The sequence below is a fragment of the Alnus glutinosa genome, chromosome 13, assembly GCF_958979055.1.
Source record: "Alnus glutinosa chromosome 13, dhAlnGlut1.1, whole genome shotgun sequence".
Classification (NCBI taxonomy): domain Eukaryota; kingdom Viridiplantae; phylum Streptophyta; class Magnoliopsida; order Fagales; family Betulaceae; genus Alnus; species Alnus glutinosa.
Genome location: NC_084898.1, coordinates 13425071 through 13450206, shown reverse-complemented (window position 1 = coordinate 13450206; position 25136 = coordinate 13425071). Strand labels below are relative to the sequence as shown.

General features: G+C 39.1%; 1 protein-coding gene across 1 annotated transcript; it reads right to left on the bottom strand.

Annotated features, from left to right (window-relative positions):
• Positions 1-24996, bottom strand: LOC133854879 (peroxisomal acyl-coenzyme A oxidase 1-like). The gene is made up of 14 exons (XM_062291143.1): positions 24691-24996; positions 23766-23874; positions 23528-23589; positions 23071-23280; positions 22700-22787; positions 22453-22615; positions 21638-21836; positions 7108-7305; positions 6094-6225; positions 1965-2085; positions 1562-1672; positions 1197-1266; positions 578-761; positions 1-485 (listed from the first exon to the last, which is right to left on the bottom strand). The coding sequence occupies exons 1-14, from the start codon at positions 24838-24840 to the stop codon at positions 276-278; spliced, it is 2007 nt and encodes a 668-aa protein (XP_062147127.1). The 5' UTR covers positions 24841-24996; the 3' UTR covers positions 1-275.
• Positions 24997-25136: the final 140 nt, after the last annotated feature.

Below are 25136 nucleotides of genomic sequence, written 5' to 3'. Positions count from 1 at the left end.
TTCTGGAAAGTGATTTTTATATATATCAATCAACCATAATCACAAACAAAAGAGTGAAGAAGCCGTCAAAGGTACTTATGATTATGCAAATTATACATTTAAAAAAGTGTTTGCTACTTACGATTATGCAAATTATACATTTAAAAAGGTGTTTGCTACTTATGGCACTTCTATCACCTTCTGATGGCGATCATCCTAGCAGCTTTATTAACAATTATAAAGACTACAAATATCACCAAATGTATGGAACCATCTGCATAATTATTAAATGCTCTTCAAAGTCTTGCATTACGGAGCTGTTGCTTCAGCATAGGCCGGATATATTCCTGATAGCCGTCAGGCACAACTGAATCATTCAAAGGATCCTTCCATGCCTCCTCATAGAGTTTTGGATACACATTACCATCATATCGCCCAAGAACTGAGCCAAGGAAGTGGTCGGTGTAGTTAAAGGCATCAACGAGGGCGATCGCATTAGGACGGACCTAAGAATCCATGAATTAAATTTAGTAATTAGAAGACACATGTTTTTTGGCATGACCAAGCCAATAATGAGGGAAAATTGTTTGGGACAGACCTGGGAATATAGAGATCTTAGCTGATCATTTGCAAGTGAAGCTTGCTTGGGAGAGATGCAGCCAGTCTTGAGGAAATCACCTAGATGTTTGTGAAGAAGAAACAAAGCATATATGTTGCAGAGGATCTCTAGCTGTTCTTTCACTCCCTTTCCAGGTATGTCTTGTTGCAGTTTCTCAATGAACCTGAAGTGGAAGATAAAAAAGAATCGAATTAAAAAATTGCTTCAGCTTTAACTATTTTTTCTCTACTATAAGATGAGCAGAAAATAACAATTTTCTTTATTGTGTCTTTTAAGAGGGTTGGCACATTGTCGTACAGAGTGCTGCTCCCATTTCCTGAAAAATCAATGGGCATAGAAAGAAAAAAACCTCTACTTACTGTTCCACTTTCTTGGAAAATGATAGAAAATATTCTTTCATGATATGGCACAGTTGTATATTAACAATGTGATACAGTCATAAGGCTGCAGAAGGCTAAACGTTGTTAGCGAAAGGGTCAATCACTTGTGTTAAAAGGATTTTCTGATTGCATCATACAGGATGTTCGATGTGAGAGGCACCACAAGGAGCCAAGTCCAATAAATATTTAATTTCTAGGATAATGTGTAAGAAACTTACTTGGAAACAACAATTAATTGGCAATGAGCAACTGCTGCCTCAATTAAGTCAGCTGAGAGTTCCAAAAATCCTGGAGTGAAGAAAAGAGTAAGTAGAAACACATCTAGCTTAGGAAGATGTTGTACTTTGGGAAACTCTCTGAATTTAAGAAGCCAGGAGCCATAGTTCCACACTTACATACAGCATGAAAACACGTGCAAGAAGTTCTAACGTTTAATAAAATGACATGTAAATGTTTAACTCATCCAAGCAATAAGATTATGCTAGCCACATTATGTATATATGGTCAAATAACAAAGTGGAGAGAGAGAGAGAGAGAGAGATGCATCTAGAATATACTTTAATCAAGGCTTATTTAGGCATACCCTCTTCCGGATTTGCAAAATTGGCAAGGCTTTGAGCACAGGCAACAGACATTCTTGCGGACCTAGCTTCAAATGCCTCTAGTATTACACTGGGCTTTAACCAATCCTCAGCTGCAGACCATCAAAAGGGATAAAAATTACCAAATTATGCATGAGTAAACACACTATCATGAGAAAGAAGCTCAGAGGTCAGCTTATAGAGTTAATCATGTCATAACCATCTCAAATGAGGTCGCAAATGAGAACACAAATCTCTCAATGCACCAATAAGAACCACCCATCTCAGTATTATAAATGCATATTTGTCAAGCTTAGGTTTTGTCATTTTGAATGATACTTACCAAACCTTCTATAAATGAAAGCTTGATTAAGAACCACTTTCGGTGGCATGAAAAGAGTATACCTCTTTGAACGGCACAGTGACATTGCATCAACTGTTCCACTCTCCCCATGTAAGCTGTTGTCCCAACAGGCTTCTTCCCAGACCCCAGCTGAGAAACGGTCTTCATAAGAGATCTCGCAACCTACAACAGGAGTTTTCTTAGTGGAATGTCGGCACATTTAGTTACTTCGAATAATATAATGCACCAATTATGTACGTCTGACAATCACCGACATAAAATGACTTTGATTAACCTACCCAATAAATGTCATCCATCAGATCTATAGTATGGTGCTCCACCAATATCAACCATTGTTTGTCCTAACTTAAGCCTATCCCAACTCGCATCAACTAAAGATGAAAACTTAATGTTTGAATACATTAATCTCAGAGCACGGCTCCAAAGTTTGTCTAGCACAGCGGGACAGACATTGAACCAGTCAAGGGTATAATTCTACCAAAGGAATCAAATTATTATTCATAATAATATATCTTCTTGACCAGCCAAGATATTGAACAACGAACATTTGATTGAATTCCTTGCCTCAATATGAGATGAGAGGGAAGGTCAATTTTACTCAAATCTTGGACCAAATCTTTAATCCTACACCGGTTAATGGTGCGATGGGAGAAGTTTTGATTTGTCATTTTTTCATCAATGCCACGGGACATTTGAGATGTCAATGGGCTACCAAAAACTTATCTCTTTCTTGGTACAAACCCACCATCATAAATAGGACCAACAAAGAAGATGGCGGCCATCACCATAACTGCTACAGGAAATTGAATACAAAATTGACCCTAAACCGATACTCTACCAGCAGTTACGGAAAGTGGCAAATATGTTCATATTCATTATACTTTAAAGCCCCTTTCTGGATATATTTGTATGATTAAAGAAAGATAGAACAAGAACACGCCATTGAACCACTTAATTCCATGAGAATCACAATACTACTTTAATCTGTTGGCTAAGATAGATATACTGAATTCATATTCAGATTCACAGCCATCTCTTTCAGAAATGAATAAAAACATACATTTGTAACAAGATAGCTCTTGAAAGTTCTAAAAAAAGTACACACATGACGAAGGCAATATTTAAGTTGGACAGACAAAAACCTCAACCAAAGTGCAGACTATAAAAAGACAAGAACTTGATATGCCAAACTGAAGTCCACAAACTGAAGTTTGGAAAGGCCAACTCTTGTGCTTGGGTTGATTGTGCTCCTCATATAAAAAAGAAAGGCCAATGTACATTTGAAAGACTAAATCAAGATTAACCCAGACAAATTAAAAGAGATCAATTAAATCCGACAGATTTTTATAGACAAGCATTCATTATTAACCATCTTTTTTTTTTTATAAGTAAGAAGAAAATTTTATTAAAAGCGTAAAGGCGCCCCTAAGCATACAGGAAGTATACAAAAGGACACCAAAAAGCAAAAGAGGGGAAAGGGAAAAAACACCCGAAAAACCCAAAAGAAAAAACCCAAAAGACCCCTACAAAACAGCCCACAAAACCCCGATACTAATACATCGCAATAGTCCGCTTAGCCTTGCCCCTACTAGAACCTAACCCTCTAGCATCATAATTAATCGAGCACTCTAAGTTTTTCACTTCACGACTCCCTTTAAACTTAGAAGAGGAAACTGAAGCCTCAATGCGATGCTCCGCATCAATACTAGTCATGAAATCTAAAAAGCCCTCCACATTCCCCTCGTGGGATAATCCTAGAGTGTTAACACAGAAGCTAAGATCAATCGCAGCCCCAGGAGAATCACCAATCGCCTCAACACCACTTCCCCGCGAAGAATTCCCTTTGATCTTATGCCGCTTCCCCATACTATCCCGATGAAAATCTTCCTCAATGGCATCCAACAAAGCCAGGGCCGAATCTTCATCCTCAGCACCATCGGACTCCCACTCCAAGAGTAAGTCTGGAGGAATTACGCCCAAGGGGTGAGGAGAGTCACCTTTCTCTCCCTGATCCCACAAAACAATCTCCCCAGATGGACTAAACCCTACCGGCCACTCCTGAGATTGGATCAATCCATTCGAGTTAGGATTCTCGCCCTTGTCACCGGTCTTCGATTTGCAATCGCTCAAAGGGGAGGGAACTCTCGGGAGAAGGAACCCGCGCCGAAGACCCACTCCCCCACTTGGCATCGGCAGATTCTGAACCACAGACCCGTCCAAAGCCTGGGAAGTACCCGAACACTGTGTCATCGGCGAACTCAAAGCTGTCACTGCCTCATCAATCAGGGAAATATCCAGCTTACTCGCTTTGGCCTTCGATTTCCGCTGATACCTCATGACCGATTTTGTTTCGGACGGGTAAATGGGAGCCCCACTGACCGCCATCACTGGAAGAGACAAACGAATCCTCTCTCCCAACGCATCCGCCCCCAAAGAGGGAAACTCAAATCCTTTAGGGCCCGACTCCAGTCCCCCACGCAGACCCGAGGTTAAGCCACACACAAACCCTTCTAAACGCATGTTGGGCTTCGCCGCACACACTGAGATATCTTCAATCACCGCCGTGCACACGCTAGGAACCTCTCCAATATCCGACAACCCTCCATCCATGCCAATCGTCATCTTCTCCGACCTAGACCCATCTTGCCGGGCCAAAACCGGATGAGCGGATAAAGCCGGAGTCTCCACTGGGGAAGAACCCCCCATCAACGACGAGCCTAACTTGAACCCCCGAACGGTAGAACTCGACCCGTCCACGGCTTCCGGCGCCGAAGAGCCCAATCTGAAATTCCATAGTCCAACCTCGCTTCGTCGAGACCACAAACCTGATCCGGGAAAACCCTCTTAGCCTTCTTGGGGTTGGGCTTAGAGCCCAACTTCTTAGAACCATCCTTACAGCGTGGCCTACTAAGCACAGCTGAGGAGATCCTGCACCGGCCCATTTTCAGCCCAACAGAAGAGCTCCTACTCCAGCCCACGTTAGACCCACTCACCCAATCCAGCCAAACTCCAACCTGTTCAAGAATCTTTCTGCAGACTCTGACATCGCTGTCCCTTATACTGCACTTTCTGACTTTTCGAACCTTGAAGCCATCGCCACAGAGGTCTTTCCCCGCCGGAACCAAAAGGCTTTTCTCAGTCCACCGCCTGCCGAACAATCGCGCAAGACCGGTCCTTTAACGGGAACTGCTCCTCGCACCAGGCCGCCTCCTCCTGCGCGACCAGATTCCGGCCACCAGAGGCAGAGATGGTTGGCGTCGAGCGAACCGCCTCCGGAAAGACAGAGGTCCCGTAGCCTTTCCGAACCAAACCCCCACCTCCTTCCCCCTTGACTTCTCTTCCGGCGAGGAACCACCGAGCCCGCACCCTACCGCAGTACCAACCACTTCTAAAGCCTTACGCAGCTCAGTGATAAACTTGAGCCAACCCCATCCACCCCGCCCCTCAGGAATGCGAAGAAACCCTCTATGAACGCCCACCCTATAGACCGCTACCTCCATAAACCTGCCATTAATGTTACCTCCAGTGCGGATTATCGTCACCTTCGCCCCCTCCCTGAAAGATTTGACAGAATCGGGCATACCATTACCACCCCTCAGCACCTCCATAGTCGAAACCAGCCAATCGATGCACTGGTTGCTAAGGAGTACCGCACCGGAATAAAAATTCCGATTTTCTTCCACCCTTAGCACTGACGCCCCTTCAATAACCGAGAAGACAAACGCTTTTGCCTCCACCAGAAATCGTCTATCCATCCCTCACAGCCCAAGCGTGACGCGCCTCAGAGCCCTAGAAAAAGTCGACTATCCATCTTGACTGAGGGCCAACTCCAGTGAAACGAGACGAACCCTTCAGTCGCACCCAGCGAGACAAATCAGAAGCAAGAACTAGCGTGACGCGCCTACACGCGCCACCACTAGCAGGACCGAAAGGAAGGAGCGGGAGGAAAAGATGAGAGAGAACTTATTAACCATCTTAACCAATGATATACTTTGTAAGCCTCATTTTGAAAGTATTACCTACTACTCAAATATTCAAAAGCAAATCTTCTTCACTGCCAAAGCAAACTAACAGTGCACATTGAATGGCCCATAATTCCACTATATATTTATATTTTATATGAAATAAAAGAAGAAAAAAATAAGGAATAGATAGTTCATTTTGACATACCTGTAAAAGCAGAACAATGTTGTCTCCTTCATATGTACAGGCAGGGATGTAAACTGCAAATAACTCAGGTAGCCCACTGCTACATAGGTAACCATGGCCACCACATAATTTCCGACATTCTTCAATTCCATCCTGCAACCAAAGTCAATTGGAAGGATTACAATTAGGAAGTGATACCTTAAAATACATCTGACAGATTAAAAAAAAAAAAAAAACTGAAATATAATGCAATCATCTCTTAATAAAACGCATATACATGAAGACAGCACATAAGGAAAATCCAACAAGGAGGCATATATATAAAGCACATTGAGACATGTAATGATCCAGTTTACAACAGTGATGGATATCCAGCCTACACTAGATGAAAATGAATAAGAAGTACTAGAATACTAAAACGCATACATGAAGACAGCAAATAAGGAAAATCCAACAAGGATGCATATATATAAAGCACATTGAGACATGTAATGATCCAGTTTACAACAGTGATGGATATCCAGTCCAGCCTACACTAGATGAAAATGAATAAGAACTACTAGAATAATCTGCATTAAGAAATAACTGAATAAAGGTTCTCAGGTAATTTGAGTGCAACTGAACTGGCAAAATACAATCCTTATTACATGCCACAGCTTGTATATAACATACGTCATCCACAATCTGACTTAAAAATTTCAATGTGAAGCATTAAGTGTAGATTTATTAAATACTACAGATCGTGGTCTTTGGTCTATAAAATCATGATTTTGGCTCAGGGCTGATAGTCTAGAATCATTATGGAGTACTTGGCTTGTCAAATATGTAATATATAGGTTAGGGGTAAAGTCACACGGACCAAGTTTGACCTTAACTTAAGTTCAACCATCCCAACTAGGGCTTTAAGCCCGGTGTTCATTGTGAGTGTGTGTGTGTGTGTGAGAGAGAGAGAGAGAGAGACTTAACAAACACTGAAGCAAAACTGATTGAATATTCAAGATAAGCAAGGAGCTGGGATCAGTAATAATCACGTACAGCAGTTGCAGAAGTTGTCAGAGACTTCAAACCCGCAGTGCATGCATGAGCCTCAGGTAATGTCGAGAAATCATTGGCTTGCAATCTTTGGGTCACATCCGTATATAGCCATTTTAACCACTCACCAACAAATCTGAAAGCATAAGCAGAAGCCAGCAAAGGGAAGAGTCTACTTTGCTGAGTTTTGTAGTCAATCACCTAAAAACAAAAGTGACAAAAGTGAGCCGTCTTTTTAAGAAAAACAAGAAAATCAATTTGTAGTAACTCATCAACATCGAGAGAGAGAGAGAGAGAGAGAGAGAGAGAGAGCAAACACAATTTGTAGTCTAAGCTTGGATTTTAAAGAAAAAATAAGTATAACCTAGCTATTCATCATCATTCTGAGTGGTCATAAAGGGCACCTAAATATAGCCAATTCAAAAAGATAAATATAAATGTACAAGATCAGCAAGGGGTGTAGGGTTGTAATCGAGCCGAACTTGAGCAAGTAGTGGTCGTTCGAGCTCAGCTCGTTCAATTTTTTCTCGAGTTCAAGTTCGAGCTTGCCACGAGCCAAATTTTTGTGTTTGAACTCGGCTCGAACAAGTGGGATCCCTGTGCGTAGGAGTGTAAACGAGCTGAGCTACTCGTGAGCTTACTCGAGATCGACTCGACTCGTGCTCAAATCGATAATTAAATGAGATGTTTGTGAACACGAAATTAAACTCGATTAATAGACGATACAAACTCGTATAAACTCGGTTCGACTAGACTAATGTTCATGAACCCACTCGTATAAGGATCGACTCGTTTATTAAAGCTCAACTTATATATATAACTTATTTTTAGAAATCACTCCATGTCATATCAAAATAATTCAAAGATCCATGTGGTTGGCCTAATTTACAAATCGCTTCCTGGAGTCAAATTTCGTTAAATATAAATAATTAATTGCTAAATGTATATTGAATAATACTAACACTTAATCATATAATCTAAATAATCTAATGACAATTCAGATATTTAATCATATTATTCATATAATATAACAGGACCAGATGATCATATATCATTATATCATATGAATATTATCATATATCCAAATATTATCATTATATATTTAAATACTTAGAAATTTGGATAATTATCACTCTTAAATAGTCATAGTGATCATATTTGTTATAAATAATCTCATAAGTTATATGATATGATATAATTCATAATTCATATATATAATTCTTTATAATTCTTTATAATTCCTATTGGTTAGGTTGGTTAAGAAACTTCAGCCCTTAGGAAACATATCTGAGAGGACGGGGCAGATCCCTCCTCCTTTTCCTCTCCCTTTCCCTTTCTACTCTCCGCTCCTACTCTTCCCCTCCCATTCTGGTTTTTTCTTTAGTTTGTAGGTGTTCTCCAACCAGATCAACAATTTTAGTCTCTCATCTCCGCTATGCATCCATTCATCTACCTCTGTTTTGTGCCCTTCATCTCCTCCCTAACCGCTGCTACTATTTGCTGGTTATGTTTTTGCGTTGAATAAGAATTTTCTTCTCCTTAGATCTGCTCTTATGGACGATCAATGAGATGAAAGATTAGTCAGGTGCGAGAGGTTATCTCTCCTGACCTGGATAGTTCGGTGTGACGAGTTATCTCTCATAACTGGTTTAAATAAATTTTTTGGATATTTGACTACCCTTGTCTTAAATCTAGTTTTCTCGGAGCAGATCTACTCTATTTTTGTACATGGGTTAGTGAAAGATAAAAGTCATAGATAGTACTTTATTGTTAGAATTTTGTTTGTAACTATGACTATGTAATCTCATAACATGTAGCTATGATTTTACAGAGCTTTATATTTTGTAATGTAAGAGCTTTATGCTCATGATCTTTAATCAATGAAATACTCAGATCTTTCGTTCAAAAAAAATTCATATATATAAATACAAATCAAACTATAAGTATAAATTATAACCACATAATGTCATATAAGTTACTAAGTACACAAATTCATACTAATAAAATAATTAAGCATCTAGATTATTAAATACAATGTATATTATAAAGTATACATGTATTGATGTATACTATATGTTAACAATAACCAATAGCATACAAACTTAATATATGCTAGCATAAATAACATTAATATGTTACTATGTTAGTAGCATAACTAACATTAATATTAACATAGTATCTTAACTAACACTAATGTGTTAGTTAACTAACATAGTACCATTAGTATGTCATCACACATGATAATAGTATCATTAGTATGTCATCACACATGTTAATTAATATTCATATGTGTATATTAATAAAAATATGTATCTATGTATATTAACCATTTAATTTATACATACAAACTTAGTATTACTTAATTAATAAGCAACTTAATTAACATAATTAAGTTCCATAAGTATAAGTAGTTAGAAAATTAGTTAATATGTAATATGTTAAATATATTAAAATGTTAGTACTTGACATTATATAGAGAGGTCAAGTTACTACAAAATTTTAAACAGAAGCTCAAAGTGGGGAGTTATTGGTCATTTTTGCTTACCACGTGGAGTTTTAAATCACTTTTTAAACCCTAAAAAGCTTATTTCAAATCAGTACAAGAATTGATTTTGCATTTTTTCCCCAACTATTTCACTCCCACTCTCTCTCTTTATTGTTTATTAATTTATCTTTTAACTAAAAATGAGCATGGTATGATTTTAAAAATAGTTTATATATATATACACAAATGAATTAAAATATTCATATTGTATTGCGCGCTAGATCAAAAAAGTGATGTATATCTCCCAATTGCTTGCTTAAAAATCACTGAATTAAGGAGCATGACTGTTGGGCAAGTGGCAGGCACGTTGGCCGAGAGAAAGAAAGTCTAAAAAGCATTACTTTTTGCCTAAACCAAGGCTGAATTCAGTGAATTGACTGATTGATCACTCTACCATCTCTTTTCCCAAACGTCCCTCTTCACCGTTAGATCACGAGACACAATCCCCACCATTCATTTTGAAACCTAGCATCTGTGATCTATTCTTACTTGTTAGCCAATAGCCTCTGTTGTTAAAACTCAGTCTCTCCCTCTATCAATCAAGCTTGCACACGAGAATATAATGCTGAAGGCCACAACCAATTGACTCACTTTCCTCTTCCTCACTATTCTTCTTTCTTCTTTCTCCTTTCACTGCCACTACTGCTACCATACACTCTGCCTCTGTAGTGGACAAAGCAACCGTCAACTGTAAAGTCGCTTTCCAACTAATGGCACATCCCGAGAGAGTGAAAACAAAACCTGTCAGAGATCTTCTCTTATCCAAATCATCAGCATAATCTGAATCAACGTACCCAATAACACTAGAACCGACAGAACTACCTTTGTCATAGACTAAACCAACGTCCATAGTTCCCCGTAAATAACGAAGTATCCATTTCAGTGTCTGCCAATGAAGCTTGCCCGAATTCGCCATGTAGCGACTAACAACACTGACTGCCTGTAAAATATGTGGACGAGTGCATACCATACATACATGATGCCCCCAACTGCATTGGAGCAGGGAACACGTGACATGAATTGCTCCTCCTCCTCACTCTGCGGTGCTAACGCTGCTGAAAGTCTGAAATGGGCAGCAAGCAGAGTACTCACTGGTTTAGAATTCTGTATACCAAAGTGTTCAAGTACTTTCTCAATGTACTTCTAGGACAAGTACAACTTTCTCGATTTTCTATCCCTGTGAAACTCCATCCCTATGATTTTCTTTGCAGCACCCAAATCCATCATTTCAAACTCATCACTCAACAGAGATTTCAATCTCTTAATTTCCAACATGCTTTTAGCAGTAATAAGCATGTCATCCACATAGAACAATAAATAAACAAAAGAACCATCTGACAATTGCCTGTAATACACACAATTGTCATGGCTACTTCTTGTGTAATCATGCCCGACCATAAAGCTATCAAAGCGCTTGTACCACTATCTTGGAGATTGTTTCAAAACATACAGTGATCTCCTCAACTGACAAACATAATCAACAATGAACCCCTCTGGCTGATGCATATAGATGGTTTCTTCAAGCTCACCATGTAGAAACGCAATTTTCACATCAAGTTGTTCAAGCTCCAAATCAAATAGAGCGACCATGGCAAGCAACACACGAATAGAGATAAGTTTTACAACACGAGAGAAAATTTCATTGAAGTCCATACCTTCTCTCTGACTATAGCCCTTTGCCACTAAACGTGCTTTGAACCTTGCACCTTCAACACCTAAGATTCTTTCCTTTTTCTTGAAGATCCATTTACAGCCAATAGTCTTAGCTCCCTTGGGCAATTCCACCAATTCCCAAGTCTGGTTCTATGAAGAGACTCAATCTCCTCATTCATGGCAACAACCATTGTGCAGACTTGCTACTTGTGTGACAGCTTCTGAATAAGTGGAAGGCTCTTGAACTGCAGTATCCTCTGCCACGGTAAGTACATATGCAACTAAATCTACATAGCCATATCTCTGGGGTGGCCTAATCTGCCTCCTCTGACTACCAACAACAATACTGGTCTCGGACTCTTCTTGTAGATCATCATCATCAGAACCGGAACCATGGACATCTGTAACAGGTTGATCTTGAGTGCTATCTTGCACTCTCTGTTTTCTTTTTTCTTTTTTTTCTTTTTTTTCTTTTTTATAGGTAATTAAAGTTTTATCAAGAAAAGAAGCGTAAGACGCCCCTAAATACACAGGTGGTATACAAAGGAGAACCAAAGCTGACCCGAAAACCCAACAAACAACCAAAACAACAGGAAAAGTAAAACCAACGACCCGAGAAACAAACCACAAAAACCCCCAAGGCATACAACCTTACAACAAATGGGTCTTGCCTTTCCTAAAACTACCTTGCCCCCTTTGTGAAACCTGCACCTGAAGCTCCACCTCCTTGCTAGAACCCTACTCATTTCCTATAAAAATAACACTCCTTTCTCGAGTGAAGCATGGTAGATTCATTAAACACATCTCTAATGACTATAAACTTTTGTGATTTAGGATCAGAACACCACAATCTATGTCCTTTCACCCCGACCGCATAGCCTAGAAATATACATTTTTTTTACCTAGGCTCAAGTTGACCATCATTTACATGACAATAAGCATGACAACCAAAAGTTTTCAAAATTGAATAATCAGCAGGAGTACCAAACCATACCTCATAAGGAGTTTTACAATCAATAGCTGTTGATGGAGAGCGATTGACCAAATATCAAGCAGTATTGATCGCCTCAGCCCAAAAGTCTTTAGACAACCCGGCATTTGAAAGCATGCAATGTGCCCTCCCCAAAAGGGTCATGTTCCATTCTACTGTGAAGTATGACTAACTGTTTGGTGTCTGGCAATGCTTTCATCCTTGCAGAATTTATTAAACTCACCACCACAGAATTCCATGCCGTTGTTTATTCTGAGTCGCTCGATTTTCTTTCAAGTCTGATTCTCAAATAATGCCTTCCAATGCTTGAAAGTGACAAACACATCACTTTTCTTCTTTAAAAAATACACCCAGACTTTTCGTGAAAAATCATCAACAAATGTCACGAAGTACCGAGCACCACTCTTTGATGGAACCTAAGAGGGACCCCAAAGATCTTAAGGGATATAATCTACTGTACCACTTGTTCTATCGATACATGTACTGAACTTGACTCTGCACTGTTTCCCAAACACACAATGCTCACAAAAGTTAAGAGATCCTGTTTTCTGGTCACAAAGCAAACCCCGTTTGCTCAGGATTGTCATACCCCTCTCACTCATATAACCCAAACGCATATGCCATAATCTAGTAGTGTCTGAATCGGGATCATTTGAAGAAGACATAGCAACTGAACATGTAACTACACTGCCCTGAAGAAAGCCCATCATGGTTACCTTTCATCACAACCAATGAGCCTTTGCAAACCCGAATGACTCCACCTTCACCGGAATACTTGTATCCAAGGGATTCCAAAGTGCCTAGAGAAATGAGATTTTTCTTCAAATCTGGCATGTGTCGAAAATTCGTCAAAGTCCTCACGATCCCATCATACATCCTTATTCTGATTGTACCAATACCAACAATCTTGTAGGCGATGTCGTTTCCCATCAAGACTAAATCACCATTGACTAACTCATAGGTAGTACACCAATCCCTTTTTGATAGAACATAGGGATTATGGAAGTTGAAACCGTGCTCTTTACCGAGCATTCATTGATCATATATAGAGTTTGATTACAGAGTTTAAGCTAAACACTAACTCTAGTCTAGCAACCGGTTTCTACCTCTAAATACATTCAAACTATAACACTTGGCATCTTTATCTAGTTATGAGACTATTGCATTAGGACTCTATAACATGTCTCGGCTTTTGGATAGAATTATAGAACTTCTTAGTAGAGTCCCGGTTGGACACCTCCACAGAGTGAGCTGTACAAGACTCCTGCTGAGACTTTGAGTCTTGTGCGAGAGGTGTTCTAATACCCTCCCGCAAGCTCAACGGGGGAGATCGCACGTTGAGCTTGAAACAGAGTTGTTGAAACTTGGCCGAAACAAGTGGTTTTGTAAGAACATCAGCAAGCTGATCGGAGCTAGGAACAAACCGAACCACCAATGACTTATCAGCAACGCGATCTCGAACAAAGTGGAAATCAATTTCCACATGCTTGGTACGCGCATGGAATACCGGATTAACGGACATGTAGGTGGCACCAATATTATCACACCAAAGAGTTGGGGGTGAGGAGGTCCGAACACCAAGTTCTTGAAGGAGGGCCTGGATCCATAAGAGTTCAGCTGTGGTGTTTGCAACAGCCTTATACTCGGCTTCTGTAGAGGACCGAGAGACAGTGGGTTGTTTGCGGGAGCTCCAAGATACCAAATTTGAACCAAGAAAAACACAATATGCACCGGTGGAATGACGATCGTCTGGACATCCAGCCCAATCAGCATCCGAGTAAGCTTGAAGAACATTGGAAGATGAGCGATGAAGAAGAAGTCCATGAGACAGTGTATACTGCAAGTATCTGAGAATTCTTTTAACGGCCTGCCAATGTGGTTTAAGTGGTCGATGCATGAATTGGCACACGCGGTTTACAACAAAGCTTAAGTCTGGTCTTGTGAGAGATAGATATTGTAGGGAGCCGACTGTACTACGATAGAGAGACGGATCTTCCATTGGGTCCCCTGAAAAGGCAGAGAGGACGGATGAGGAAGCCATTGGAGAAGTAATAGGCTTTGCTTCATGCATGTTTGTCTTCTTTAAAAGATCCATAATATAGTGCCGTTGAGAGAGAAGAAGACCTGAGTTCAGTTTGTGAACTTCAACACCAAGAAAATAGTGTAAATCACCCAAATCCTTAACTGCAAATTCAGCATTAAGGAGGCGAAGTAAGTCCGGGATGGCAGCTGGATCTGAAGCTGTGATGATGATGTCATCAACGTAAATAAGCAGGAATACGGTGACTGACTGTGTTTTGTAGAGAAAAAGAGACGAGTCGGCCTTGGACCCGACAAAGCCAAGTTGGATGAGCTTTGTACTTAACCTGGAAAACCAGGCTCTAGGCGCCTGTTTGAGGCCATATATAGCCTTGTGGAGCCTGCACACATGATGAGGAAAGTTAGGATTGGTAAATCCCGGTGGCTGAACCATATGAACCTCCTCGGACAAAAGACCATGAAGAAACGCATTTTGCATATCGATCTGTTTCATTGACCAACCAGCAGAATATGCAAGGGACAGCACTGTTCGGATCGTAGTGGGCTTAACAACTGGACTATAAGTTTCTCCATAGTCCACACCTGCTTGTTGATGGAATCCTTTAGCTACCAGCCGAGCTTTGTGTCTCTCAATAGAACCATCAGCCTTCCGTTTCAGTTTGAACACCCATTTGCAACCTACTGGATTTTGGGAGCCATGTGGAGGTACAAGAGACCATGTCTGGTTATGTAGAAGAGCATTAAACTCAAGTTGCATTGCATTTCTCCATTCTGGAATATTTACAGCATTTGAGAAACAGGTCGGTTCCTGAGTGGCTGAGGCATGTTGTGTTAATAAACCCCGAGGAGCAGGGTATCGGACAGTGCCATCTGTGAGCTGTCGTGGCTGAACTATATTGTTCATAGATCTGGTATGCATGGGATGTACTCGGGCAGGAGGTGTTTCCTCATAGGAACTGGAACAAGAGCCGTGTGGTTCTGCAAAATTGGAAGAAGAGGAATTGGAAGAAGAAGGTGGTGGTGCAAGAGGTTGTGGTGAAGATGGAGCGGGTGGAGGGACAAGAATAGGAGGAAAATTAGGAGCTTGATCAGAAGTGGAATTAGGAGGAGTTGCAGAATCTTGAGAAGCATAAGGAAATCGGGATTCATGGAAGATGACATCCCGAGAGATGTAAACACGGCCAGATTCTATGTGAAGGCATTTATAGCCTTTGTGATGTTGACTGTATCCAAGAAAAACGCATTCTGTGGAGCGTTGAGAGAATTTGAGTGTTGTAGGGTCTGAGATTTGGAAAACACGCGCACCCAAAAACTTTAAGAAACTTGTAATCAGGGACTTGATGAAATAGTTTTTCAAAGGGGGACTGATTATTGAGCAATGGAGTTGGCATTCGGTTGATGAGATAACAGGAGGTAAGGCAAGCATCCTCCCAGAATTTTTGAGGGAGCGAACTCTCGGCCAGTAGGGCTAGAGTGGTCTCAATTAAGTGGCGATGCTTGCGTTCGGCACACCCTTGCTGTTGGTGTGTATGAGGGCAAGAGATACGATGTGTGATGCCTTGAGATTGAAAATAAGAGTGAAGATTACGATATTCACCCCCCCAGTCCGATTGGACACTGATTATTTTTGTGTTTAAGAGTCGTTCAACCATAACTTGAAATTTAAGGAAGACAGACATGACATCTGATTTGGCTTGTAGAGGAAAAACCCAAGTAAAACGACTAAAGGCATCAATGAAAGAAACATAAAACCGACTTCCGTTTATTGATAATGTTGGAGAAGGTCCCCATACATCGGAGTAAATTAATTGTAAAGGACTACAAATTGAAATACTAGAAGAACTAAATGGCTGCTAATGACCCTTGGCTTGTGCACATGCAGAGCAGAGGGAGGAAGCCTTATTTGAGGAAACTGGAAGATGGAACTTAGAAAGAACATGCTGAACTGTGCGAAAAGCAGGATGACCCAAGCGCTTGTGCCATGAAGCTGTAGACGTGCGTTCACCGACAAAGGCTTGTTTTATTGACGAGGAACTGGCTGACGGAAGAAGGGGATAGAGGCCATCTTTAGTTGGCCCTTGGTGGAGGATGGCCCTGGTTTGAATGTCCTTAATCAAGAAATAAGATGAGTGAAATTCAAAAAAGACAGAATTGTCAAAGGCAAATTTTTGAACTGAAAGAAGATTTTTAGAGATGGATGGAACACGAAGGAGTTGGTTAAGAATAAATTTACGCCGAGAAAAGATGAATGATGCAGAACCAACATGAGAAATAGGCAAACCTGTTCCATCCCCTACTCGGATCTGATCCTGGCCGTGACATTCCTCACGAGACAAGTTGAGGTGCTGTAGCTCGTTAGTGACATGATGTGTAGCACCGGTGTCCGGATACCAAACATCCTCTGCTGGCAGTGCTGGTGTTGAGTAGTAGGCCTGTGGAGAAGGGAGAGGTTGCTGATCTGGAATAGACTCCTGGCGATGGTAGCAACGAAAAGCAGTGTGGCCAATTTTCCCGCAAATTTGGCAGGTAGGACGGGAACCGGTAGCAGCATCAGGAGAAAAGTAGGAGCCACGTCCACGATTGTTGGGAGAATAGCCACGACCACGGTTGAAGGGTCGTCCTCCACGGCCACGATAGCCCCTACCTCGAGAGGGGAAGGAGAGATTTGTAAAATTTGCAGCAGCTGGAGAAAGATCAAGGGCAGAGGTCTGCTGGTCCAAACGCATCTCGTAGGCCAGTAGATGACCATAAAGTTCATCAATGGATAAGGGATCAACCCTGGTGGTGACAGAGGTCACAAATGGGTCATATTCAGAGCCAAGACCCTTGAGGAGAAAAGAAACACTCTCAAAGTCATTGAGAGGTTGTCCGGCGGCAGCGAGAGTGTCACTAAGAGTCTTGATGGTTTGGAAGTATTCTGTAATAGAGCTGCTACCTTTCTTTACTGTGGCAAGCTGAAAATATATTTGCATGACTCTAGCACTGGCTTGAGATGCAAACATGGAAAGCAGAGTGGACCAGAGAGCAGCCGAGGTGGCGCTCCCAACTGCATGAACCACGTAGGGTTCGGTTAATGTGGATATAAGGATGCTGAGTATCATCTGATCAAGCTGGTTCCACGCAAGAAATTCTGGGTTGACAATTGTGGCAGGCGCTCCATCATCAGTTGAAGGATTCGGAATCGTTTGAGGTGGAGGCTGAGAGGACCCATCAAGAAAGCCATAGGCGTCTTGTCCTTTGATGTAGGCGAGAGTCTGAGTTTTCCATGCCATAAAGTTTCCTTTGGAGAGTTTGATATGAAGATTCGGATTCATGTTAGGTACAGTAAAGACAACCGGTTGCGGTTGGGGAGGTGGTAGATGAGGTTGAGTGGCTATGGAAGCCACTGAACTGGTAGAAGCACTGGATTCAGAATCGGAATGAGCCATAGCTCAAGACGTGTGTCTTTGAGATGGCTCTGATACCATGATAGAACATAGGAATTATGGAAGTTGAAACCGTGCTCTTTACCGAGCATTCATTGATCATATATAGAGTTTGATTACAGAGTTTAAGCTAAACACTAACTCTAGTCTAGCAACCGGTTTCTACCTCTAAATACATTCAAACCATAACACTTGGCATCTTTATCTAGTTATGAGACTATTGCATTAGGACTCTATAACATGTCTCGGCTTTTGGATAGAATTAGAGAACTTCTTAGTAGAGTCCCGGTTGGACACCTCCACAGAGTGAGCTGTACAAGACTCCTGCTGAGACTTTGAGTCTTTTGCGAGAGGTGTTCTAATACTTTTAAGGGACATATGAAATGTACAAGCAGTATCAAGGACCCACTTGTCGTTAAAAGGACCATCAGAAACGGTAACAGCAAGAACTATGTCTGAAGCCTCAGACTTTCCTTCAACAACACCAACCACAAAAGAGGAACTTTGCTTATTACCCTCCTCTTTATTTTTCAACTTCGGACACTCAAATTAATAATGTCCATACTTTTTACAATAATAGCACTTGACCTTTTTCTTTGACTTGGACTACGATCGGCCTCTTGATTTTCCTTTCCCTGAATCCTTCTCACTGGATTGACCTCTAAAATTAGAGGAATTTTCTAAACAACCCTTAACAAATAAACTCTTTGCCTGATTATCACTACTTTTCACATTCAATCTTGTCCTCAACTCCATAGAATTCAAAGCAGATTTAACATCCACTAAGGAGATGGTATCTCTACCGTACAACATTAAATTAACAAAATTATCAAAGACATCCGGTAGTGAACACAACAAAATTAGGGCTTGATCCTCATCATCTACTTTAATATCAATAGTTTTCAAATCCAAAATAATTCTATTTAAGTTATCAAGATGATCACAAAGAGGCATTACCTTCTTTCATTTTAAGGGTATTTAACCGTTGCTTCAAATACAATCAGTTCGTGAGGGATTTCTTCATGTACAAGCTCTCTAGCTTTTTCCAAAGTCCAGCAGCAGTTTCTTCATCAGCAACTTCTCCCAAAACTCCATCTGAAAGACAACAAAATTATACTGTGGGCCTTTTCTTCAAGTTCTGAATATTCCCCACTTTCTTCAATTGCTTTAATACCAATTCTTTCCTCATATGGTTCTAAAACCTTCGTCAAACCTTGTTACCGTAACAAAGCCCCATCTTGATTCGCCATAGACTGAAACTATTATTACCATCAAATTTTTCTACTTCAAATTTTGCAATAGCCATTCCGCAAAGTAAAGATCCAAACTCTAATACCAGTTTATTGTGACAGACTAATATTCCAAGATCACCAAAGAAGCAGAAATATTATAGAATAGTATATTACACAATCTCAAGAGACACCAAAATTTAAGTGGTTCGGCTTTTCAAGCCTACATCCACTGGCGGAGACGATCCAAGAAAAATTCACTATCAAACGGTGAAGTACAAAGAGAATCACTAGGACCCAAAAGCCCAATGCACCCTTATCTCACTCTCACACAACAAAGGAGAACTAAATACAAAAGCGAAAAATCTCTCTAGTTCCCTTACCTCTCGGCACACCAGAAAAATAGTGAGAAATACAAGTGAGGTAAAAAACTGACTTATCTCTCTATCAAAGATGCTGCTGTCTTCACTGCAGCTCGGCTGCCTCTTCTTGTCTGAAAATTCTGTTTCGCACACTCCTCTAAGGACCGCAAAAGGCTTCAGCTTTTAGCAACAAAAGGCCCTTTTGTTTTTACAAAGCTTCGGGAAGAAGCTAGCTTCATGAGGAAGCTTTACAACTCAAATAACAAAGGCACATACACGTGTGTGCACAACAAGAATAGTCTAAGAAGAACGTGGGGCCCACGATAAGACTAGTTGAAAGCAAGTCACAACTTCTACAAATGTTAGTTATGATACTATGTTAATATTAATGTTAGTTATGCTGCTAACATAGTAACATATTAATTTTATTTATGCTAACATATATTAAATTTGTATGCTATTAGTTATTATTAACATATAGTATACATCAATACATGTATCCTTTATAATATACATTGTATTTAGTAATCTAGATACTTAATTATTTTATTAGTATGAATTTGTATACGTAATAATTCATATGACATTATGTAGTTATAATTTATACTTATAGCTTGATTTGTAATTATATATATGAAAAAAAAAAAAAAAAAAAAAAAAAAAAAAAAAAAAAATTGAACGAAAGATCGAAGTATTTTATTGATCAAAGATCATGAGCATAAAGCTCTTACATCACAAAGCATAAAGCTCTGCAAAATCATAACTACATGCTATGAGGTTACATAGTTATAGTTACAACCAAAATTCTAACAATAAAGTGCTATCTATGACTTTCATCTTCCACTAACCCATGTACAAAAATAGTTAAGAGTAAATCTACTCTGAGCAGACTAGATATAAGACAATGGTAGCCAAATATTCTAAAGATTTATTTAAACCAACATGAGAAATAATCTCTCATACTGAACTATCCAAACCGTGAAAGATAACCCTTCACACCTACCTAACCTTCATTCTATCGATCGTCCATGAGGGCAGATCTAAAAAGAAGGAAACTCTTATTCAAAGCAAAAACGCAACCAGCAACCAGCAAACAGCAACAGCGGCCAATGAGAAGATGAACGTCACAGCACGGAGAAAGATAGACGGATGTATAACAGAGAGGCCAAAATTGTTGTTCTAGTCAAAGAACACTTACAAATAAAAGAAAAAACCAGAATAGGAGGGAGAGGGTGAGCAAGGAGTAGAAAGGGAAAGGGAAAGGAGGGAGCCTCCCTCCTCCTCTCTCCTAACCAACCTAACTAATAGGAATTACAAAGAATTATATATATGAATTATAAATTATATCATATCATATAACTTATGAGATTATTTATGACAAGTATGATCATTATGACTATTTAAGAGTTATAATTATCTCAATTCCTAATTATCTAAATATATTATGATAATATTTGGATATATGATCATATTCATATGATATAATGATTATATGATCATATGGTCATGTTATATTATATTATATGAATAATATGATTTAAGTATCTGAATTGTCATTTCATTAGATTATTTAGATCATATGATTAAATGTTAATATTATTCACTTTTATTATTCAATATACATATAGCCAAGTAATTATGTATATTTAACGAAATTTGACTCTATGAAGCAATTTATAAATTAGGCCAACCATATGGATCTCTAAATTAATTTTGATGACATGGAGTGATTTGTAAAAATAAGTTATATATTAATTTGTTAATATATAACTTATTTCATCATAATATATATATATATGAGTCGAGCTTTAATAAACGAGTCGATCCTTATACGAGCCACTTCATGAACATTAGTCTAGTCAAATCGAGCTGAATTTATACGAGTTTGTATTGTTAAATAATCGAGTTTAATTTCATGTTCACAAACAACTCATTTAATAATCGATTCGAGCACGAATTGAGTTTATTCAAGTCGATCTCGAGTCAGTCGAGTAAGCTCACGAGTAGCTCTGCTCGTTTACACCTTTAAGGGAGTGCATCCAATGTCTCCAATTTTGAACAATCAGATTGAGTATGATGTTCAAAAAAACTCATATAACCAGTACAATCCACATGCGGCCCCATAAATTACTAAAATCTCCTAAACAGGGATCTTCCAGATGAGATTGAACTGTATAACCTAAATTACCTCAATTTTCATCAAAGTGCAAGTTGAATCATCACTTATCAATAGCATGTCCCATATAGCAAGAATACTCACAATTTTTTACAGAAAAGGGTTAGCATACCTGGGTCTCATCACCACCATTTTGCGAGCCAAATTGCCTACGAATAGCACTATACCTAGTTGCAATACAAACTGCCCGTGATAAAGCACAGGAAGCATCAGCTACAATTGTTTGTCGCACGTATACCATGGTACCATAAACAAGCTGTCTTGGAACATTGGATTGCACAAAATTCCCTTCTCTTGTAACCTGTGAAACCCTGGCACATACAAAAAGCTTCAGAACACCCATCCTACCAGTCCATGCAAAATGAAAAGTACTAGAAAGTATAAAACTTATAGTACATTGGAAAAAGTGTGATTTGAGTAGTCAGGTAACATGTTAAGTTATTCTACACTAAGAAAATCCAGGTACTTCACTTTCATGGTTTCATGTTACAGAAGGGTGAATGTACGGTACTCGTGTTTCATGAATTACTTTGAACACCCTTTCAATTTGTTGGGAAAAAAAAAATATGAATACTCCTGTCCAGGAATTTTTGTGGCTTTTCTGGTACCAAAACATTCCCAATGTTACTTTGGTGCCTTTAAAACAAGCCCTCCATTTTGTAGTACTATAATTATGATTTATCCAAACCATGAAAATCTTAATTGATCCCTTGGTAACAAAAACTAAAGGCACCATATTGGCAAGATCCAATCATGAACAGATGGCCAACAAAAGGCTCATTAGGTTATTTGCCCAAGAAAAATTTAAAGCAATGAGTTAGTTTGGGGCCATTTCACATTTAGTAGGTTTAAATATCTAGGAAGTGGGGAGGAAGAGAAAAGGAGGGAGAACGAAAAAAGAGAGAGGCACATATAAAACAAACAAACCTCATCAACATTTGATCTCTTGGGATGCGAACATGATCAAATCTCAAGACACCATTGTCCATGGTGTTGTATGCTCCACTTCCAAATTTCATTCCAATATCACCAACAGTTATACCCGGTAGAGGTAAGTGATCATCCAAACTCCGCAGCTGAACAATGAAACCTAAAAATGGGAACATTTCATATTTTTTGCACAACAGAAATTTTCCAAGCTAAAAAATTTGAATGGGTTTGGATTTGTAATTACCATTGACACCATAATCTTGGCCATCAGTAATAAGACGTGCATAAACAACAGCATGTGTAGAAACTTTACCCAATCCACCAGGCCACCACTATTCACAGAAGTGAGGACTGAATAATAAGAACTTTTTCTAGCAAGCTCAGCAAGGAGACAATTGAAAAAAATAAAAAATACACCAGACATAGCTGATGCATCAACAAAGAGATAAAAGTCTTCACTGGATTATACTTAAGAATACTGTTACAAAATGAAATAAGATGGACTCTTGGAGCAGCTCTCTAACATGTAATTTTCATTATTTCATTATACATGATTAACTCAAAGGAGGAAAAAAAAAAAAAAAAAAACAGTAGCTCATTGCACATCTTACTCACTTTGCTTGAAGTCAATGTAGGACTATGAAGAATGAACTCGTCTGTTTGGGGATCAAATGTTGCAGTTGTTTCAAGCCCTTGAACATTGGACCCATGACCAAGCTCAGTTTGTGCATAGCAACCAATTATTTGCATCTTGTATGCCAAAGGCAACCACTTTTGTAGCTGCTCCTCTGTGCCCTGTCCTTTAATAGCTGGTACAAACATGCCCTAAGCAGAAAAAATGCAAATTAAGCTACCATTGGAAGCAAGGAAGTCAAATGCTTGAATAATATAATCCTAGAAGTGAGCATGAAGAGACTTTGGTACACATGAAATTCTAAGAACAAGACTTATGACAAACTTAACCATGTAAGTGAACCATCTTTCCACGAATATTTCAGTGTTCCTCATACATTTAAATAGTTATTGAAAATTGGTAAAGTACAATACCATCAAAACAAGAAATAGATCATACCCAGTGAAGATCCGTAAAAGCAGGCTCATCCACATAAAACCTTAACCTAGATGACTCTTCCTCTGCAATAATAGAACTGATCAATATGAATAATACAATTAATTGAAGCTTGTAAAGATATTCACCCATGGTCAAATGTAAAAAAATTAAATTAAATTAAATTCAAAAAAATAAAGAAAAAGAAAATAAGTAACAGAAGGAAGAAAAACATAATACAAACAATCCAGTAGGGATATACCAGAAAGACGAAGCTCAATGATCCGTTTCCACGCATGAGCCGCTTTTTTCAGTGTGTTTTTAAATAACTCCTTTCTGCTTAGCCTAGACCTGTTATCCTTTTGAAAGGCCTAAAAGGAAAAGGAATAATCAGATTCACATTTTTGAAAGGAAATTATACACACATACATGTATGTATGTGTATGTATGTATGTATGAAAAACCGATGATTACTCATTAATGTTTAGTTTTTTAGTTATCCTTGCCCGCAGAGAACATAGCTCTGCCACCCACCCCCTGCAAGTTATTACTTTTGGTCCATCCGTGTTTGGTTGAAGAAAACTTATGGGAAATACAAATCAAAGGATTTCAAAGCTAGAGGAGAGTTTCTAACAGTTGGTTCAATATTCATATCTCGTCGACCAAACGGACCATTAGAAACACAGGAATACTGAAATCAAACCCAATTCAGAAGAACGAGTTAGAAGTCCACAAATAGATCGTCGAAAATATCCGATCCACAAAACCAACATAGATTACAATTACACGATGACCATAAAAATTCGAAAGAGAGGGTTTTCCAGGAGCTAATAGATTTTTTTTAAAAATAAAAATAAAAATAAAAATATATATACATATATATATATATATATACATATATATATATATATATATATATATATATATATATATATATATATATATATATATATATATATATATATATAAAGAAAGCTTTTAGTAGAAATTAGAGCAACCATATCACAAACTTTTTGGTTCACTAAAAACTCTAACAATTGTGTATACCTTGCTAAAACCAAAGCTAAAAACAACATCAACTATAAACGAAACATAGGATCAAATTCTATCCGTTTCGCACATTTTCCCGGGATCCAAACAGAGCTAAATGAGAAAAATAATAATAATAATAAGTAGAGAAAAAGCACCGGATCGCTGGCGACGAGGCGAGAAATGCGATCGGAGACCTCCAAGGCGTGGCGAGAGCCGGCCCAGACGACCTTCATCTCCTCCACATCGAACTGAGCCTTGCTCCTCTCGCTCGCCAGATGATCAACGCCCTCCATTTCGATTTCCATTTCCCAACAATCAGAGGAAGAAAAATTCAAGCAAACGAAGCCCAAATTATAATCCGAGCTATGAAATTCAAAAAGGTCGTCTTTGATTTTTTTTCCCTGAGCAGAAAGGCGTCTTTGATGGTTTCTACTTCTAATTTTAAGCGCTACGATATTGCCTTTTAATAACAATGCGGAACAAAAAAACAAAAATTATTGTGGATGAGGACCGGTCAGCTGTGCCCCATTAACTATTTCTCTATCTGCCTACGGCCTACCTATGAATTGTGTTTCCCAATAAAAATCTACGCCTTTGACTC

Bases quoted from the DNA above. Each gene is read 5' to 3' on its own strand.
- LOC133854879 (XM_062291143.1), bottom strand. From the start codon at position 24,840: ATGGAAATCGAAATGGAGGGCGTTGATCATCTGGCGAGCGAGAGGAGC. The intron at 23,590-23,765 runs GTATATCCCTAC...CTATTATTGCAG, and splicing joins CATTGAGCTTCGTCTTTCTG to AGGAAGAGTCATCTAGGTTA. The intron at 2,086-6,093 runs GTATGTCAAAAT...CTCCTGTTGTAG, and splicing joins ACATTGTTCTGCTTTTACAG to GTTGCGAGATCTCTTATGAA.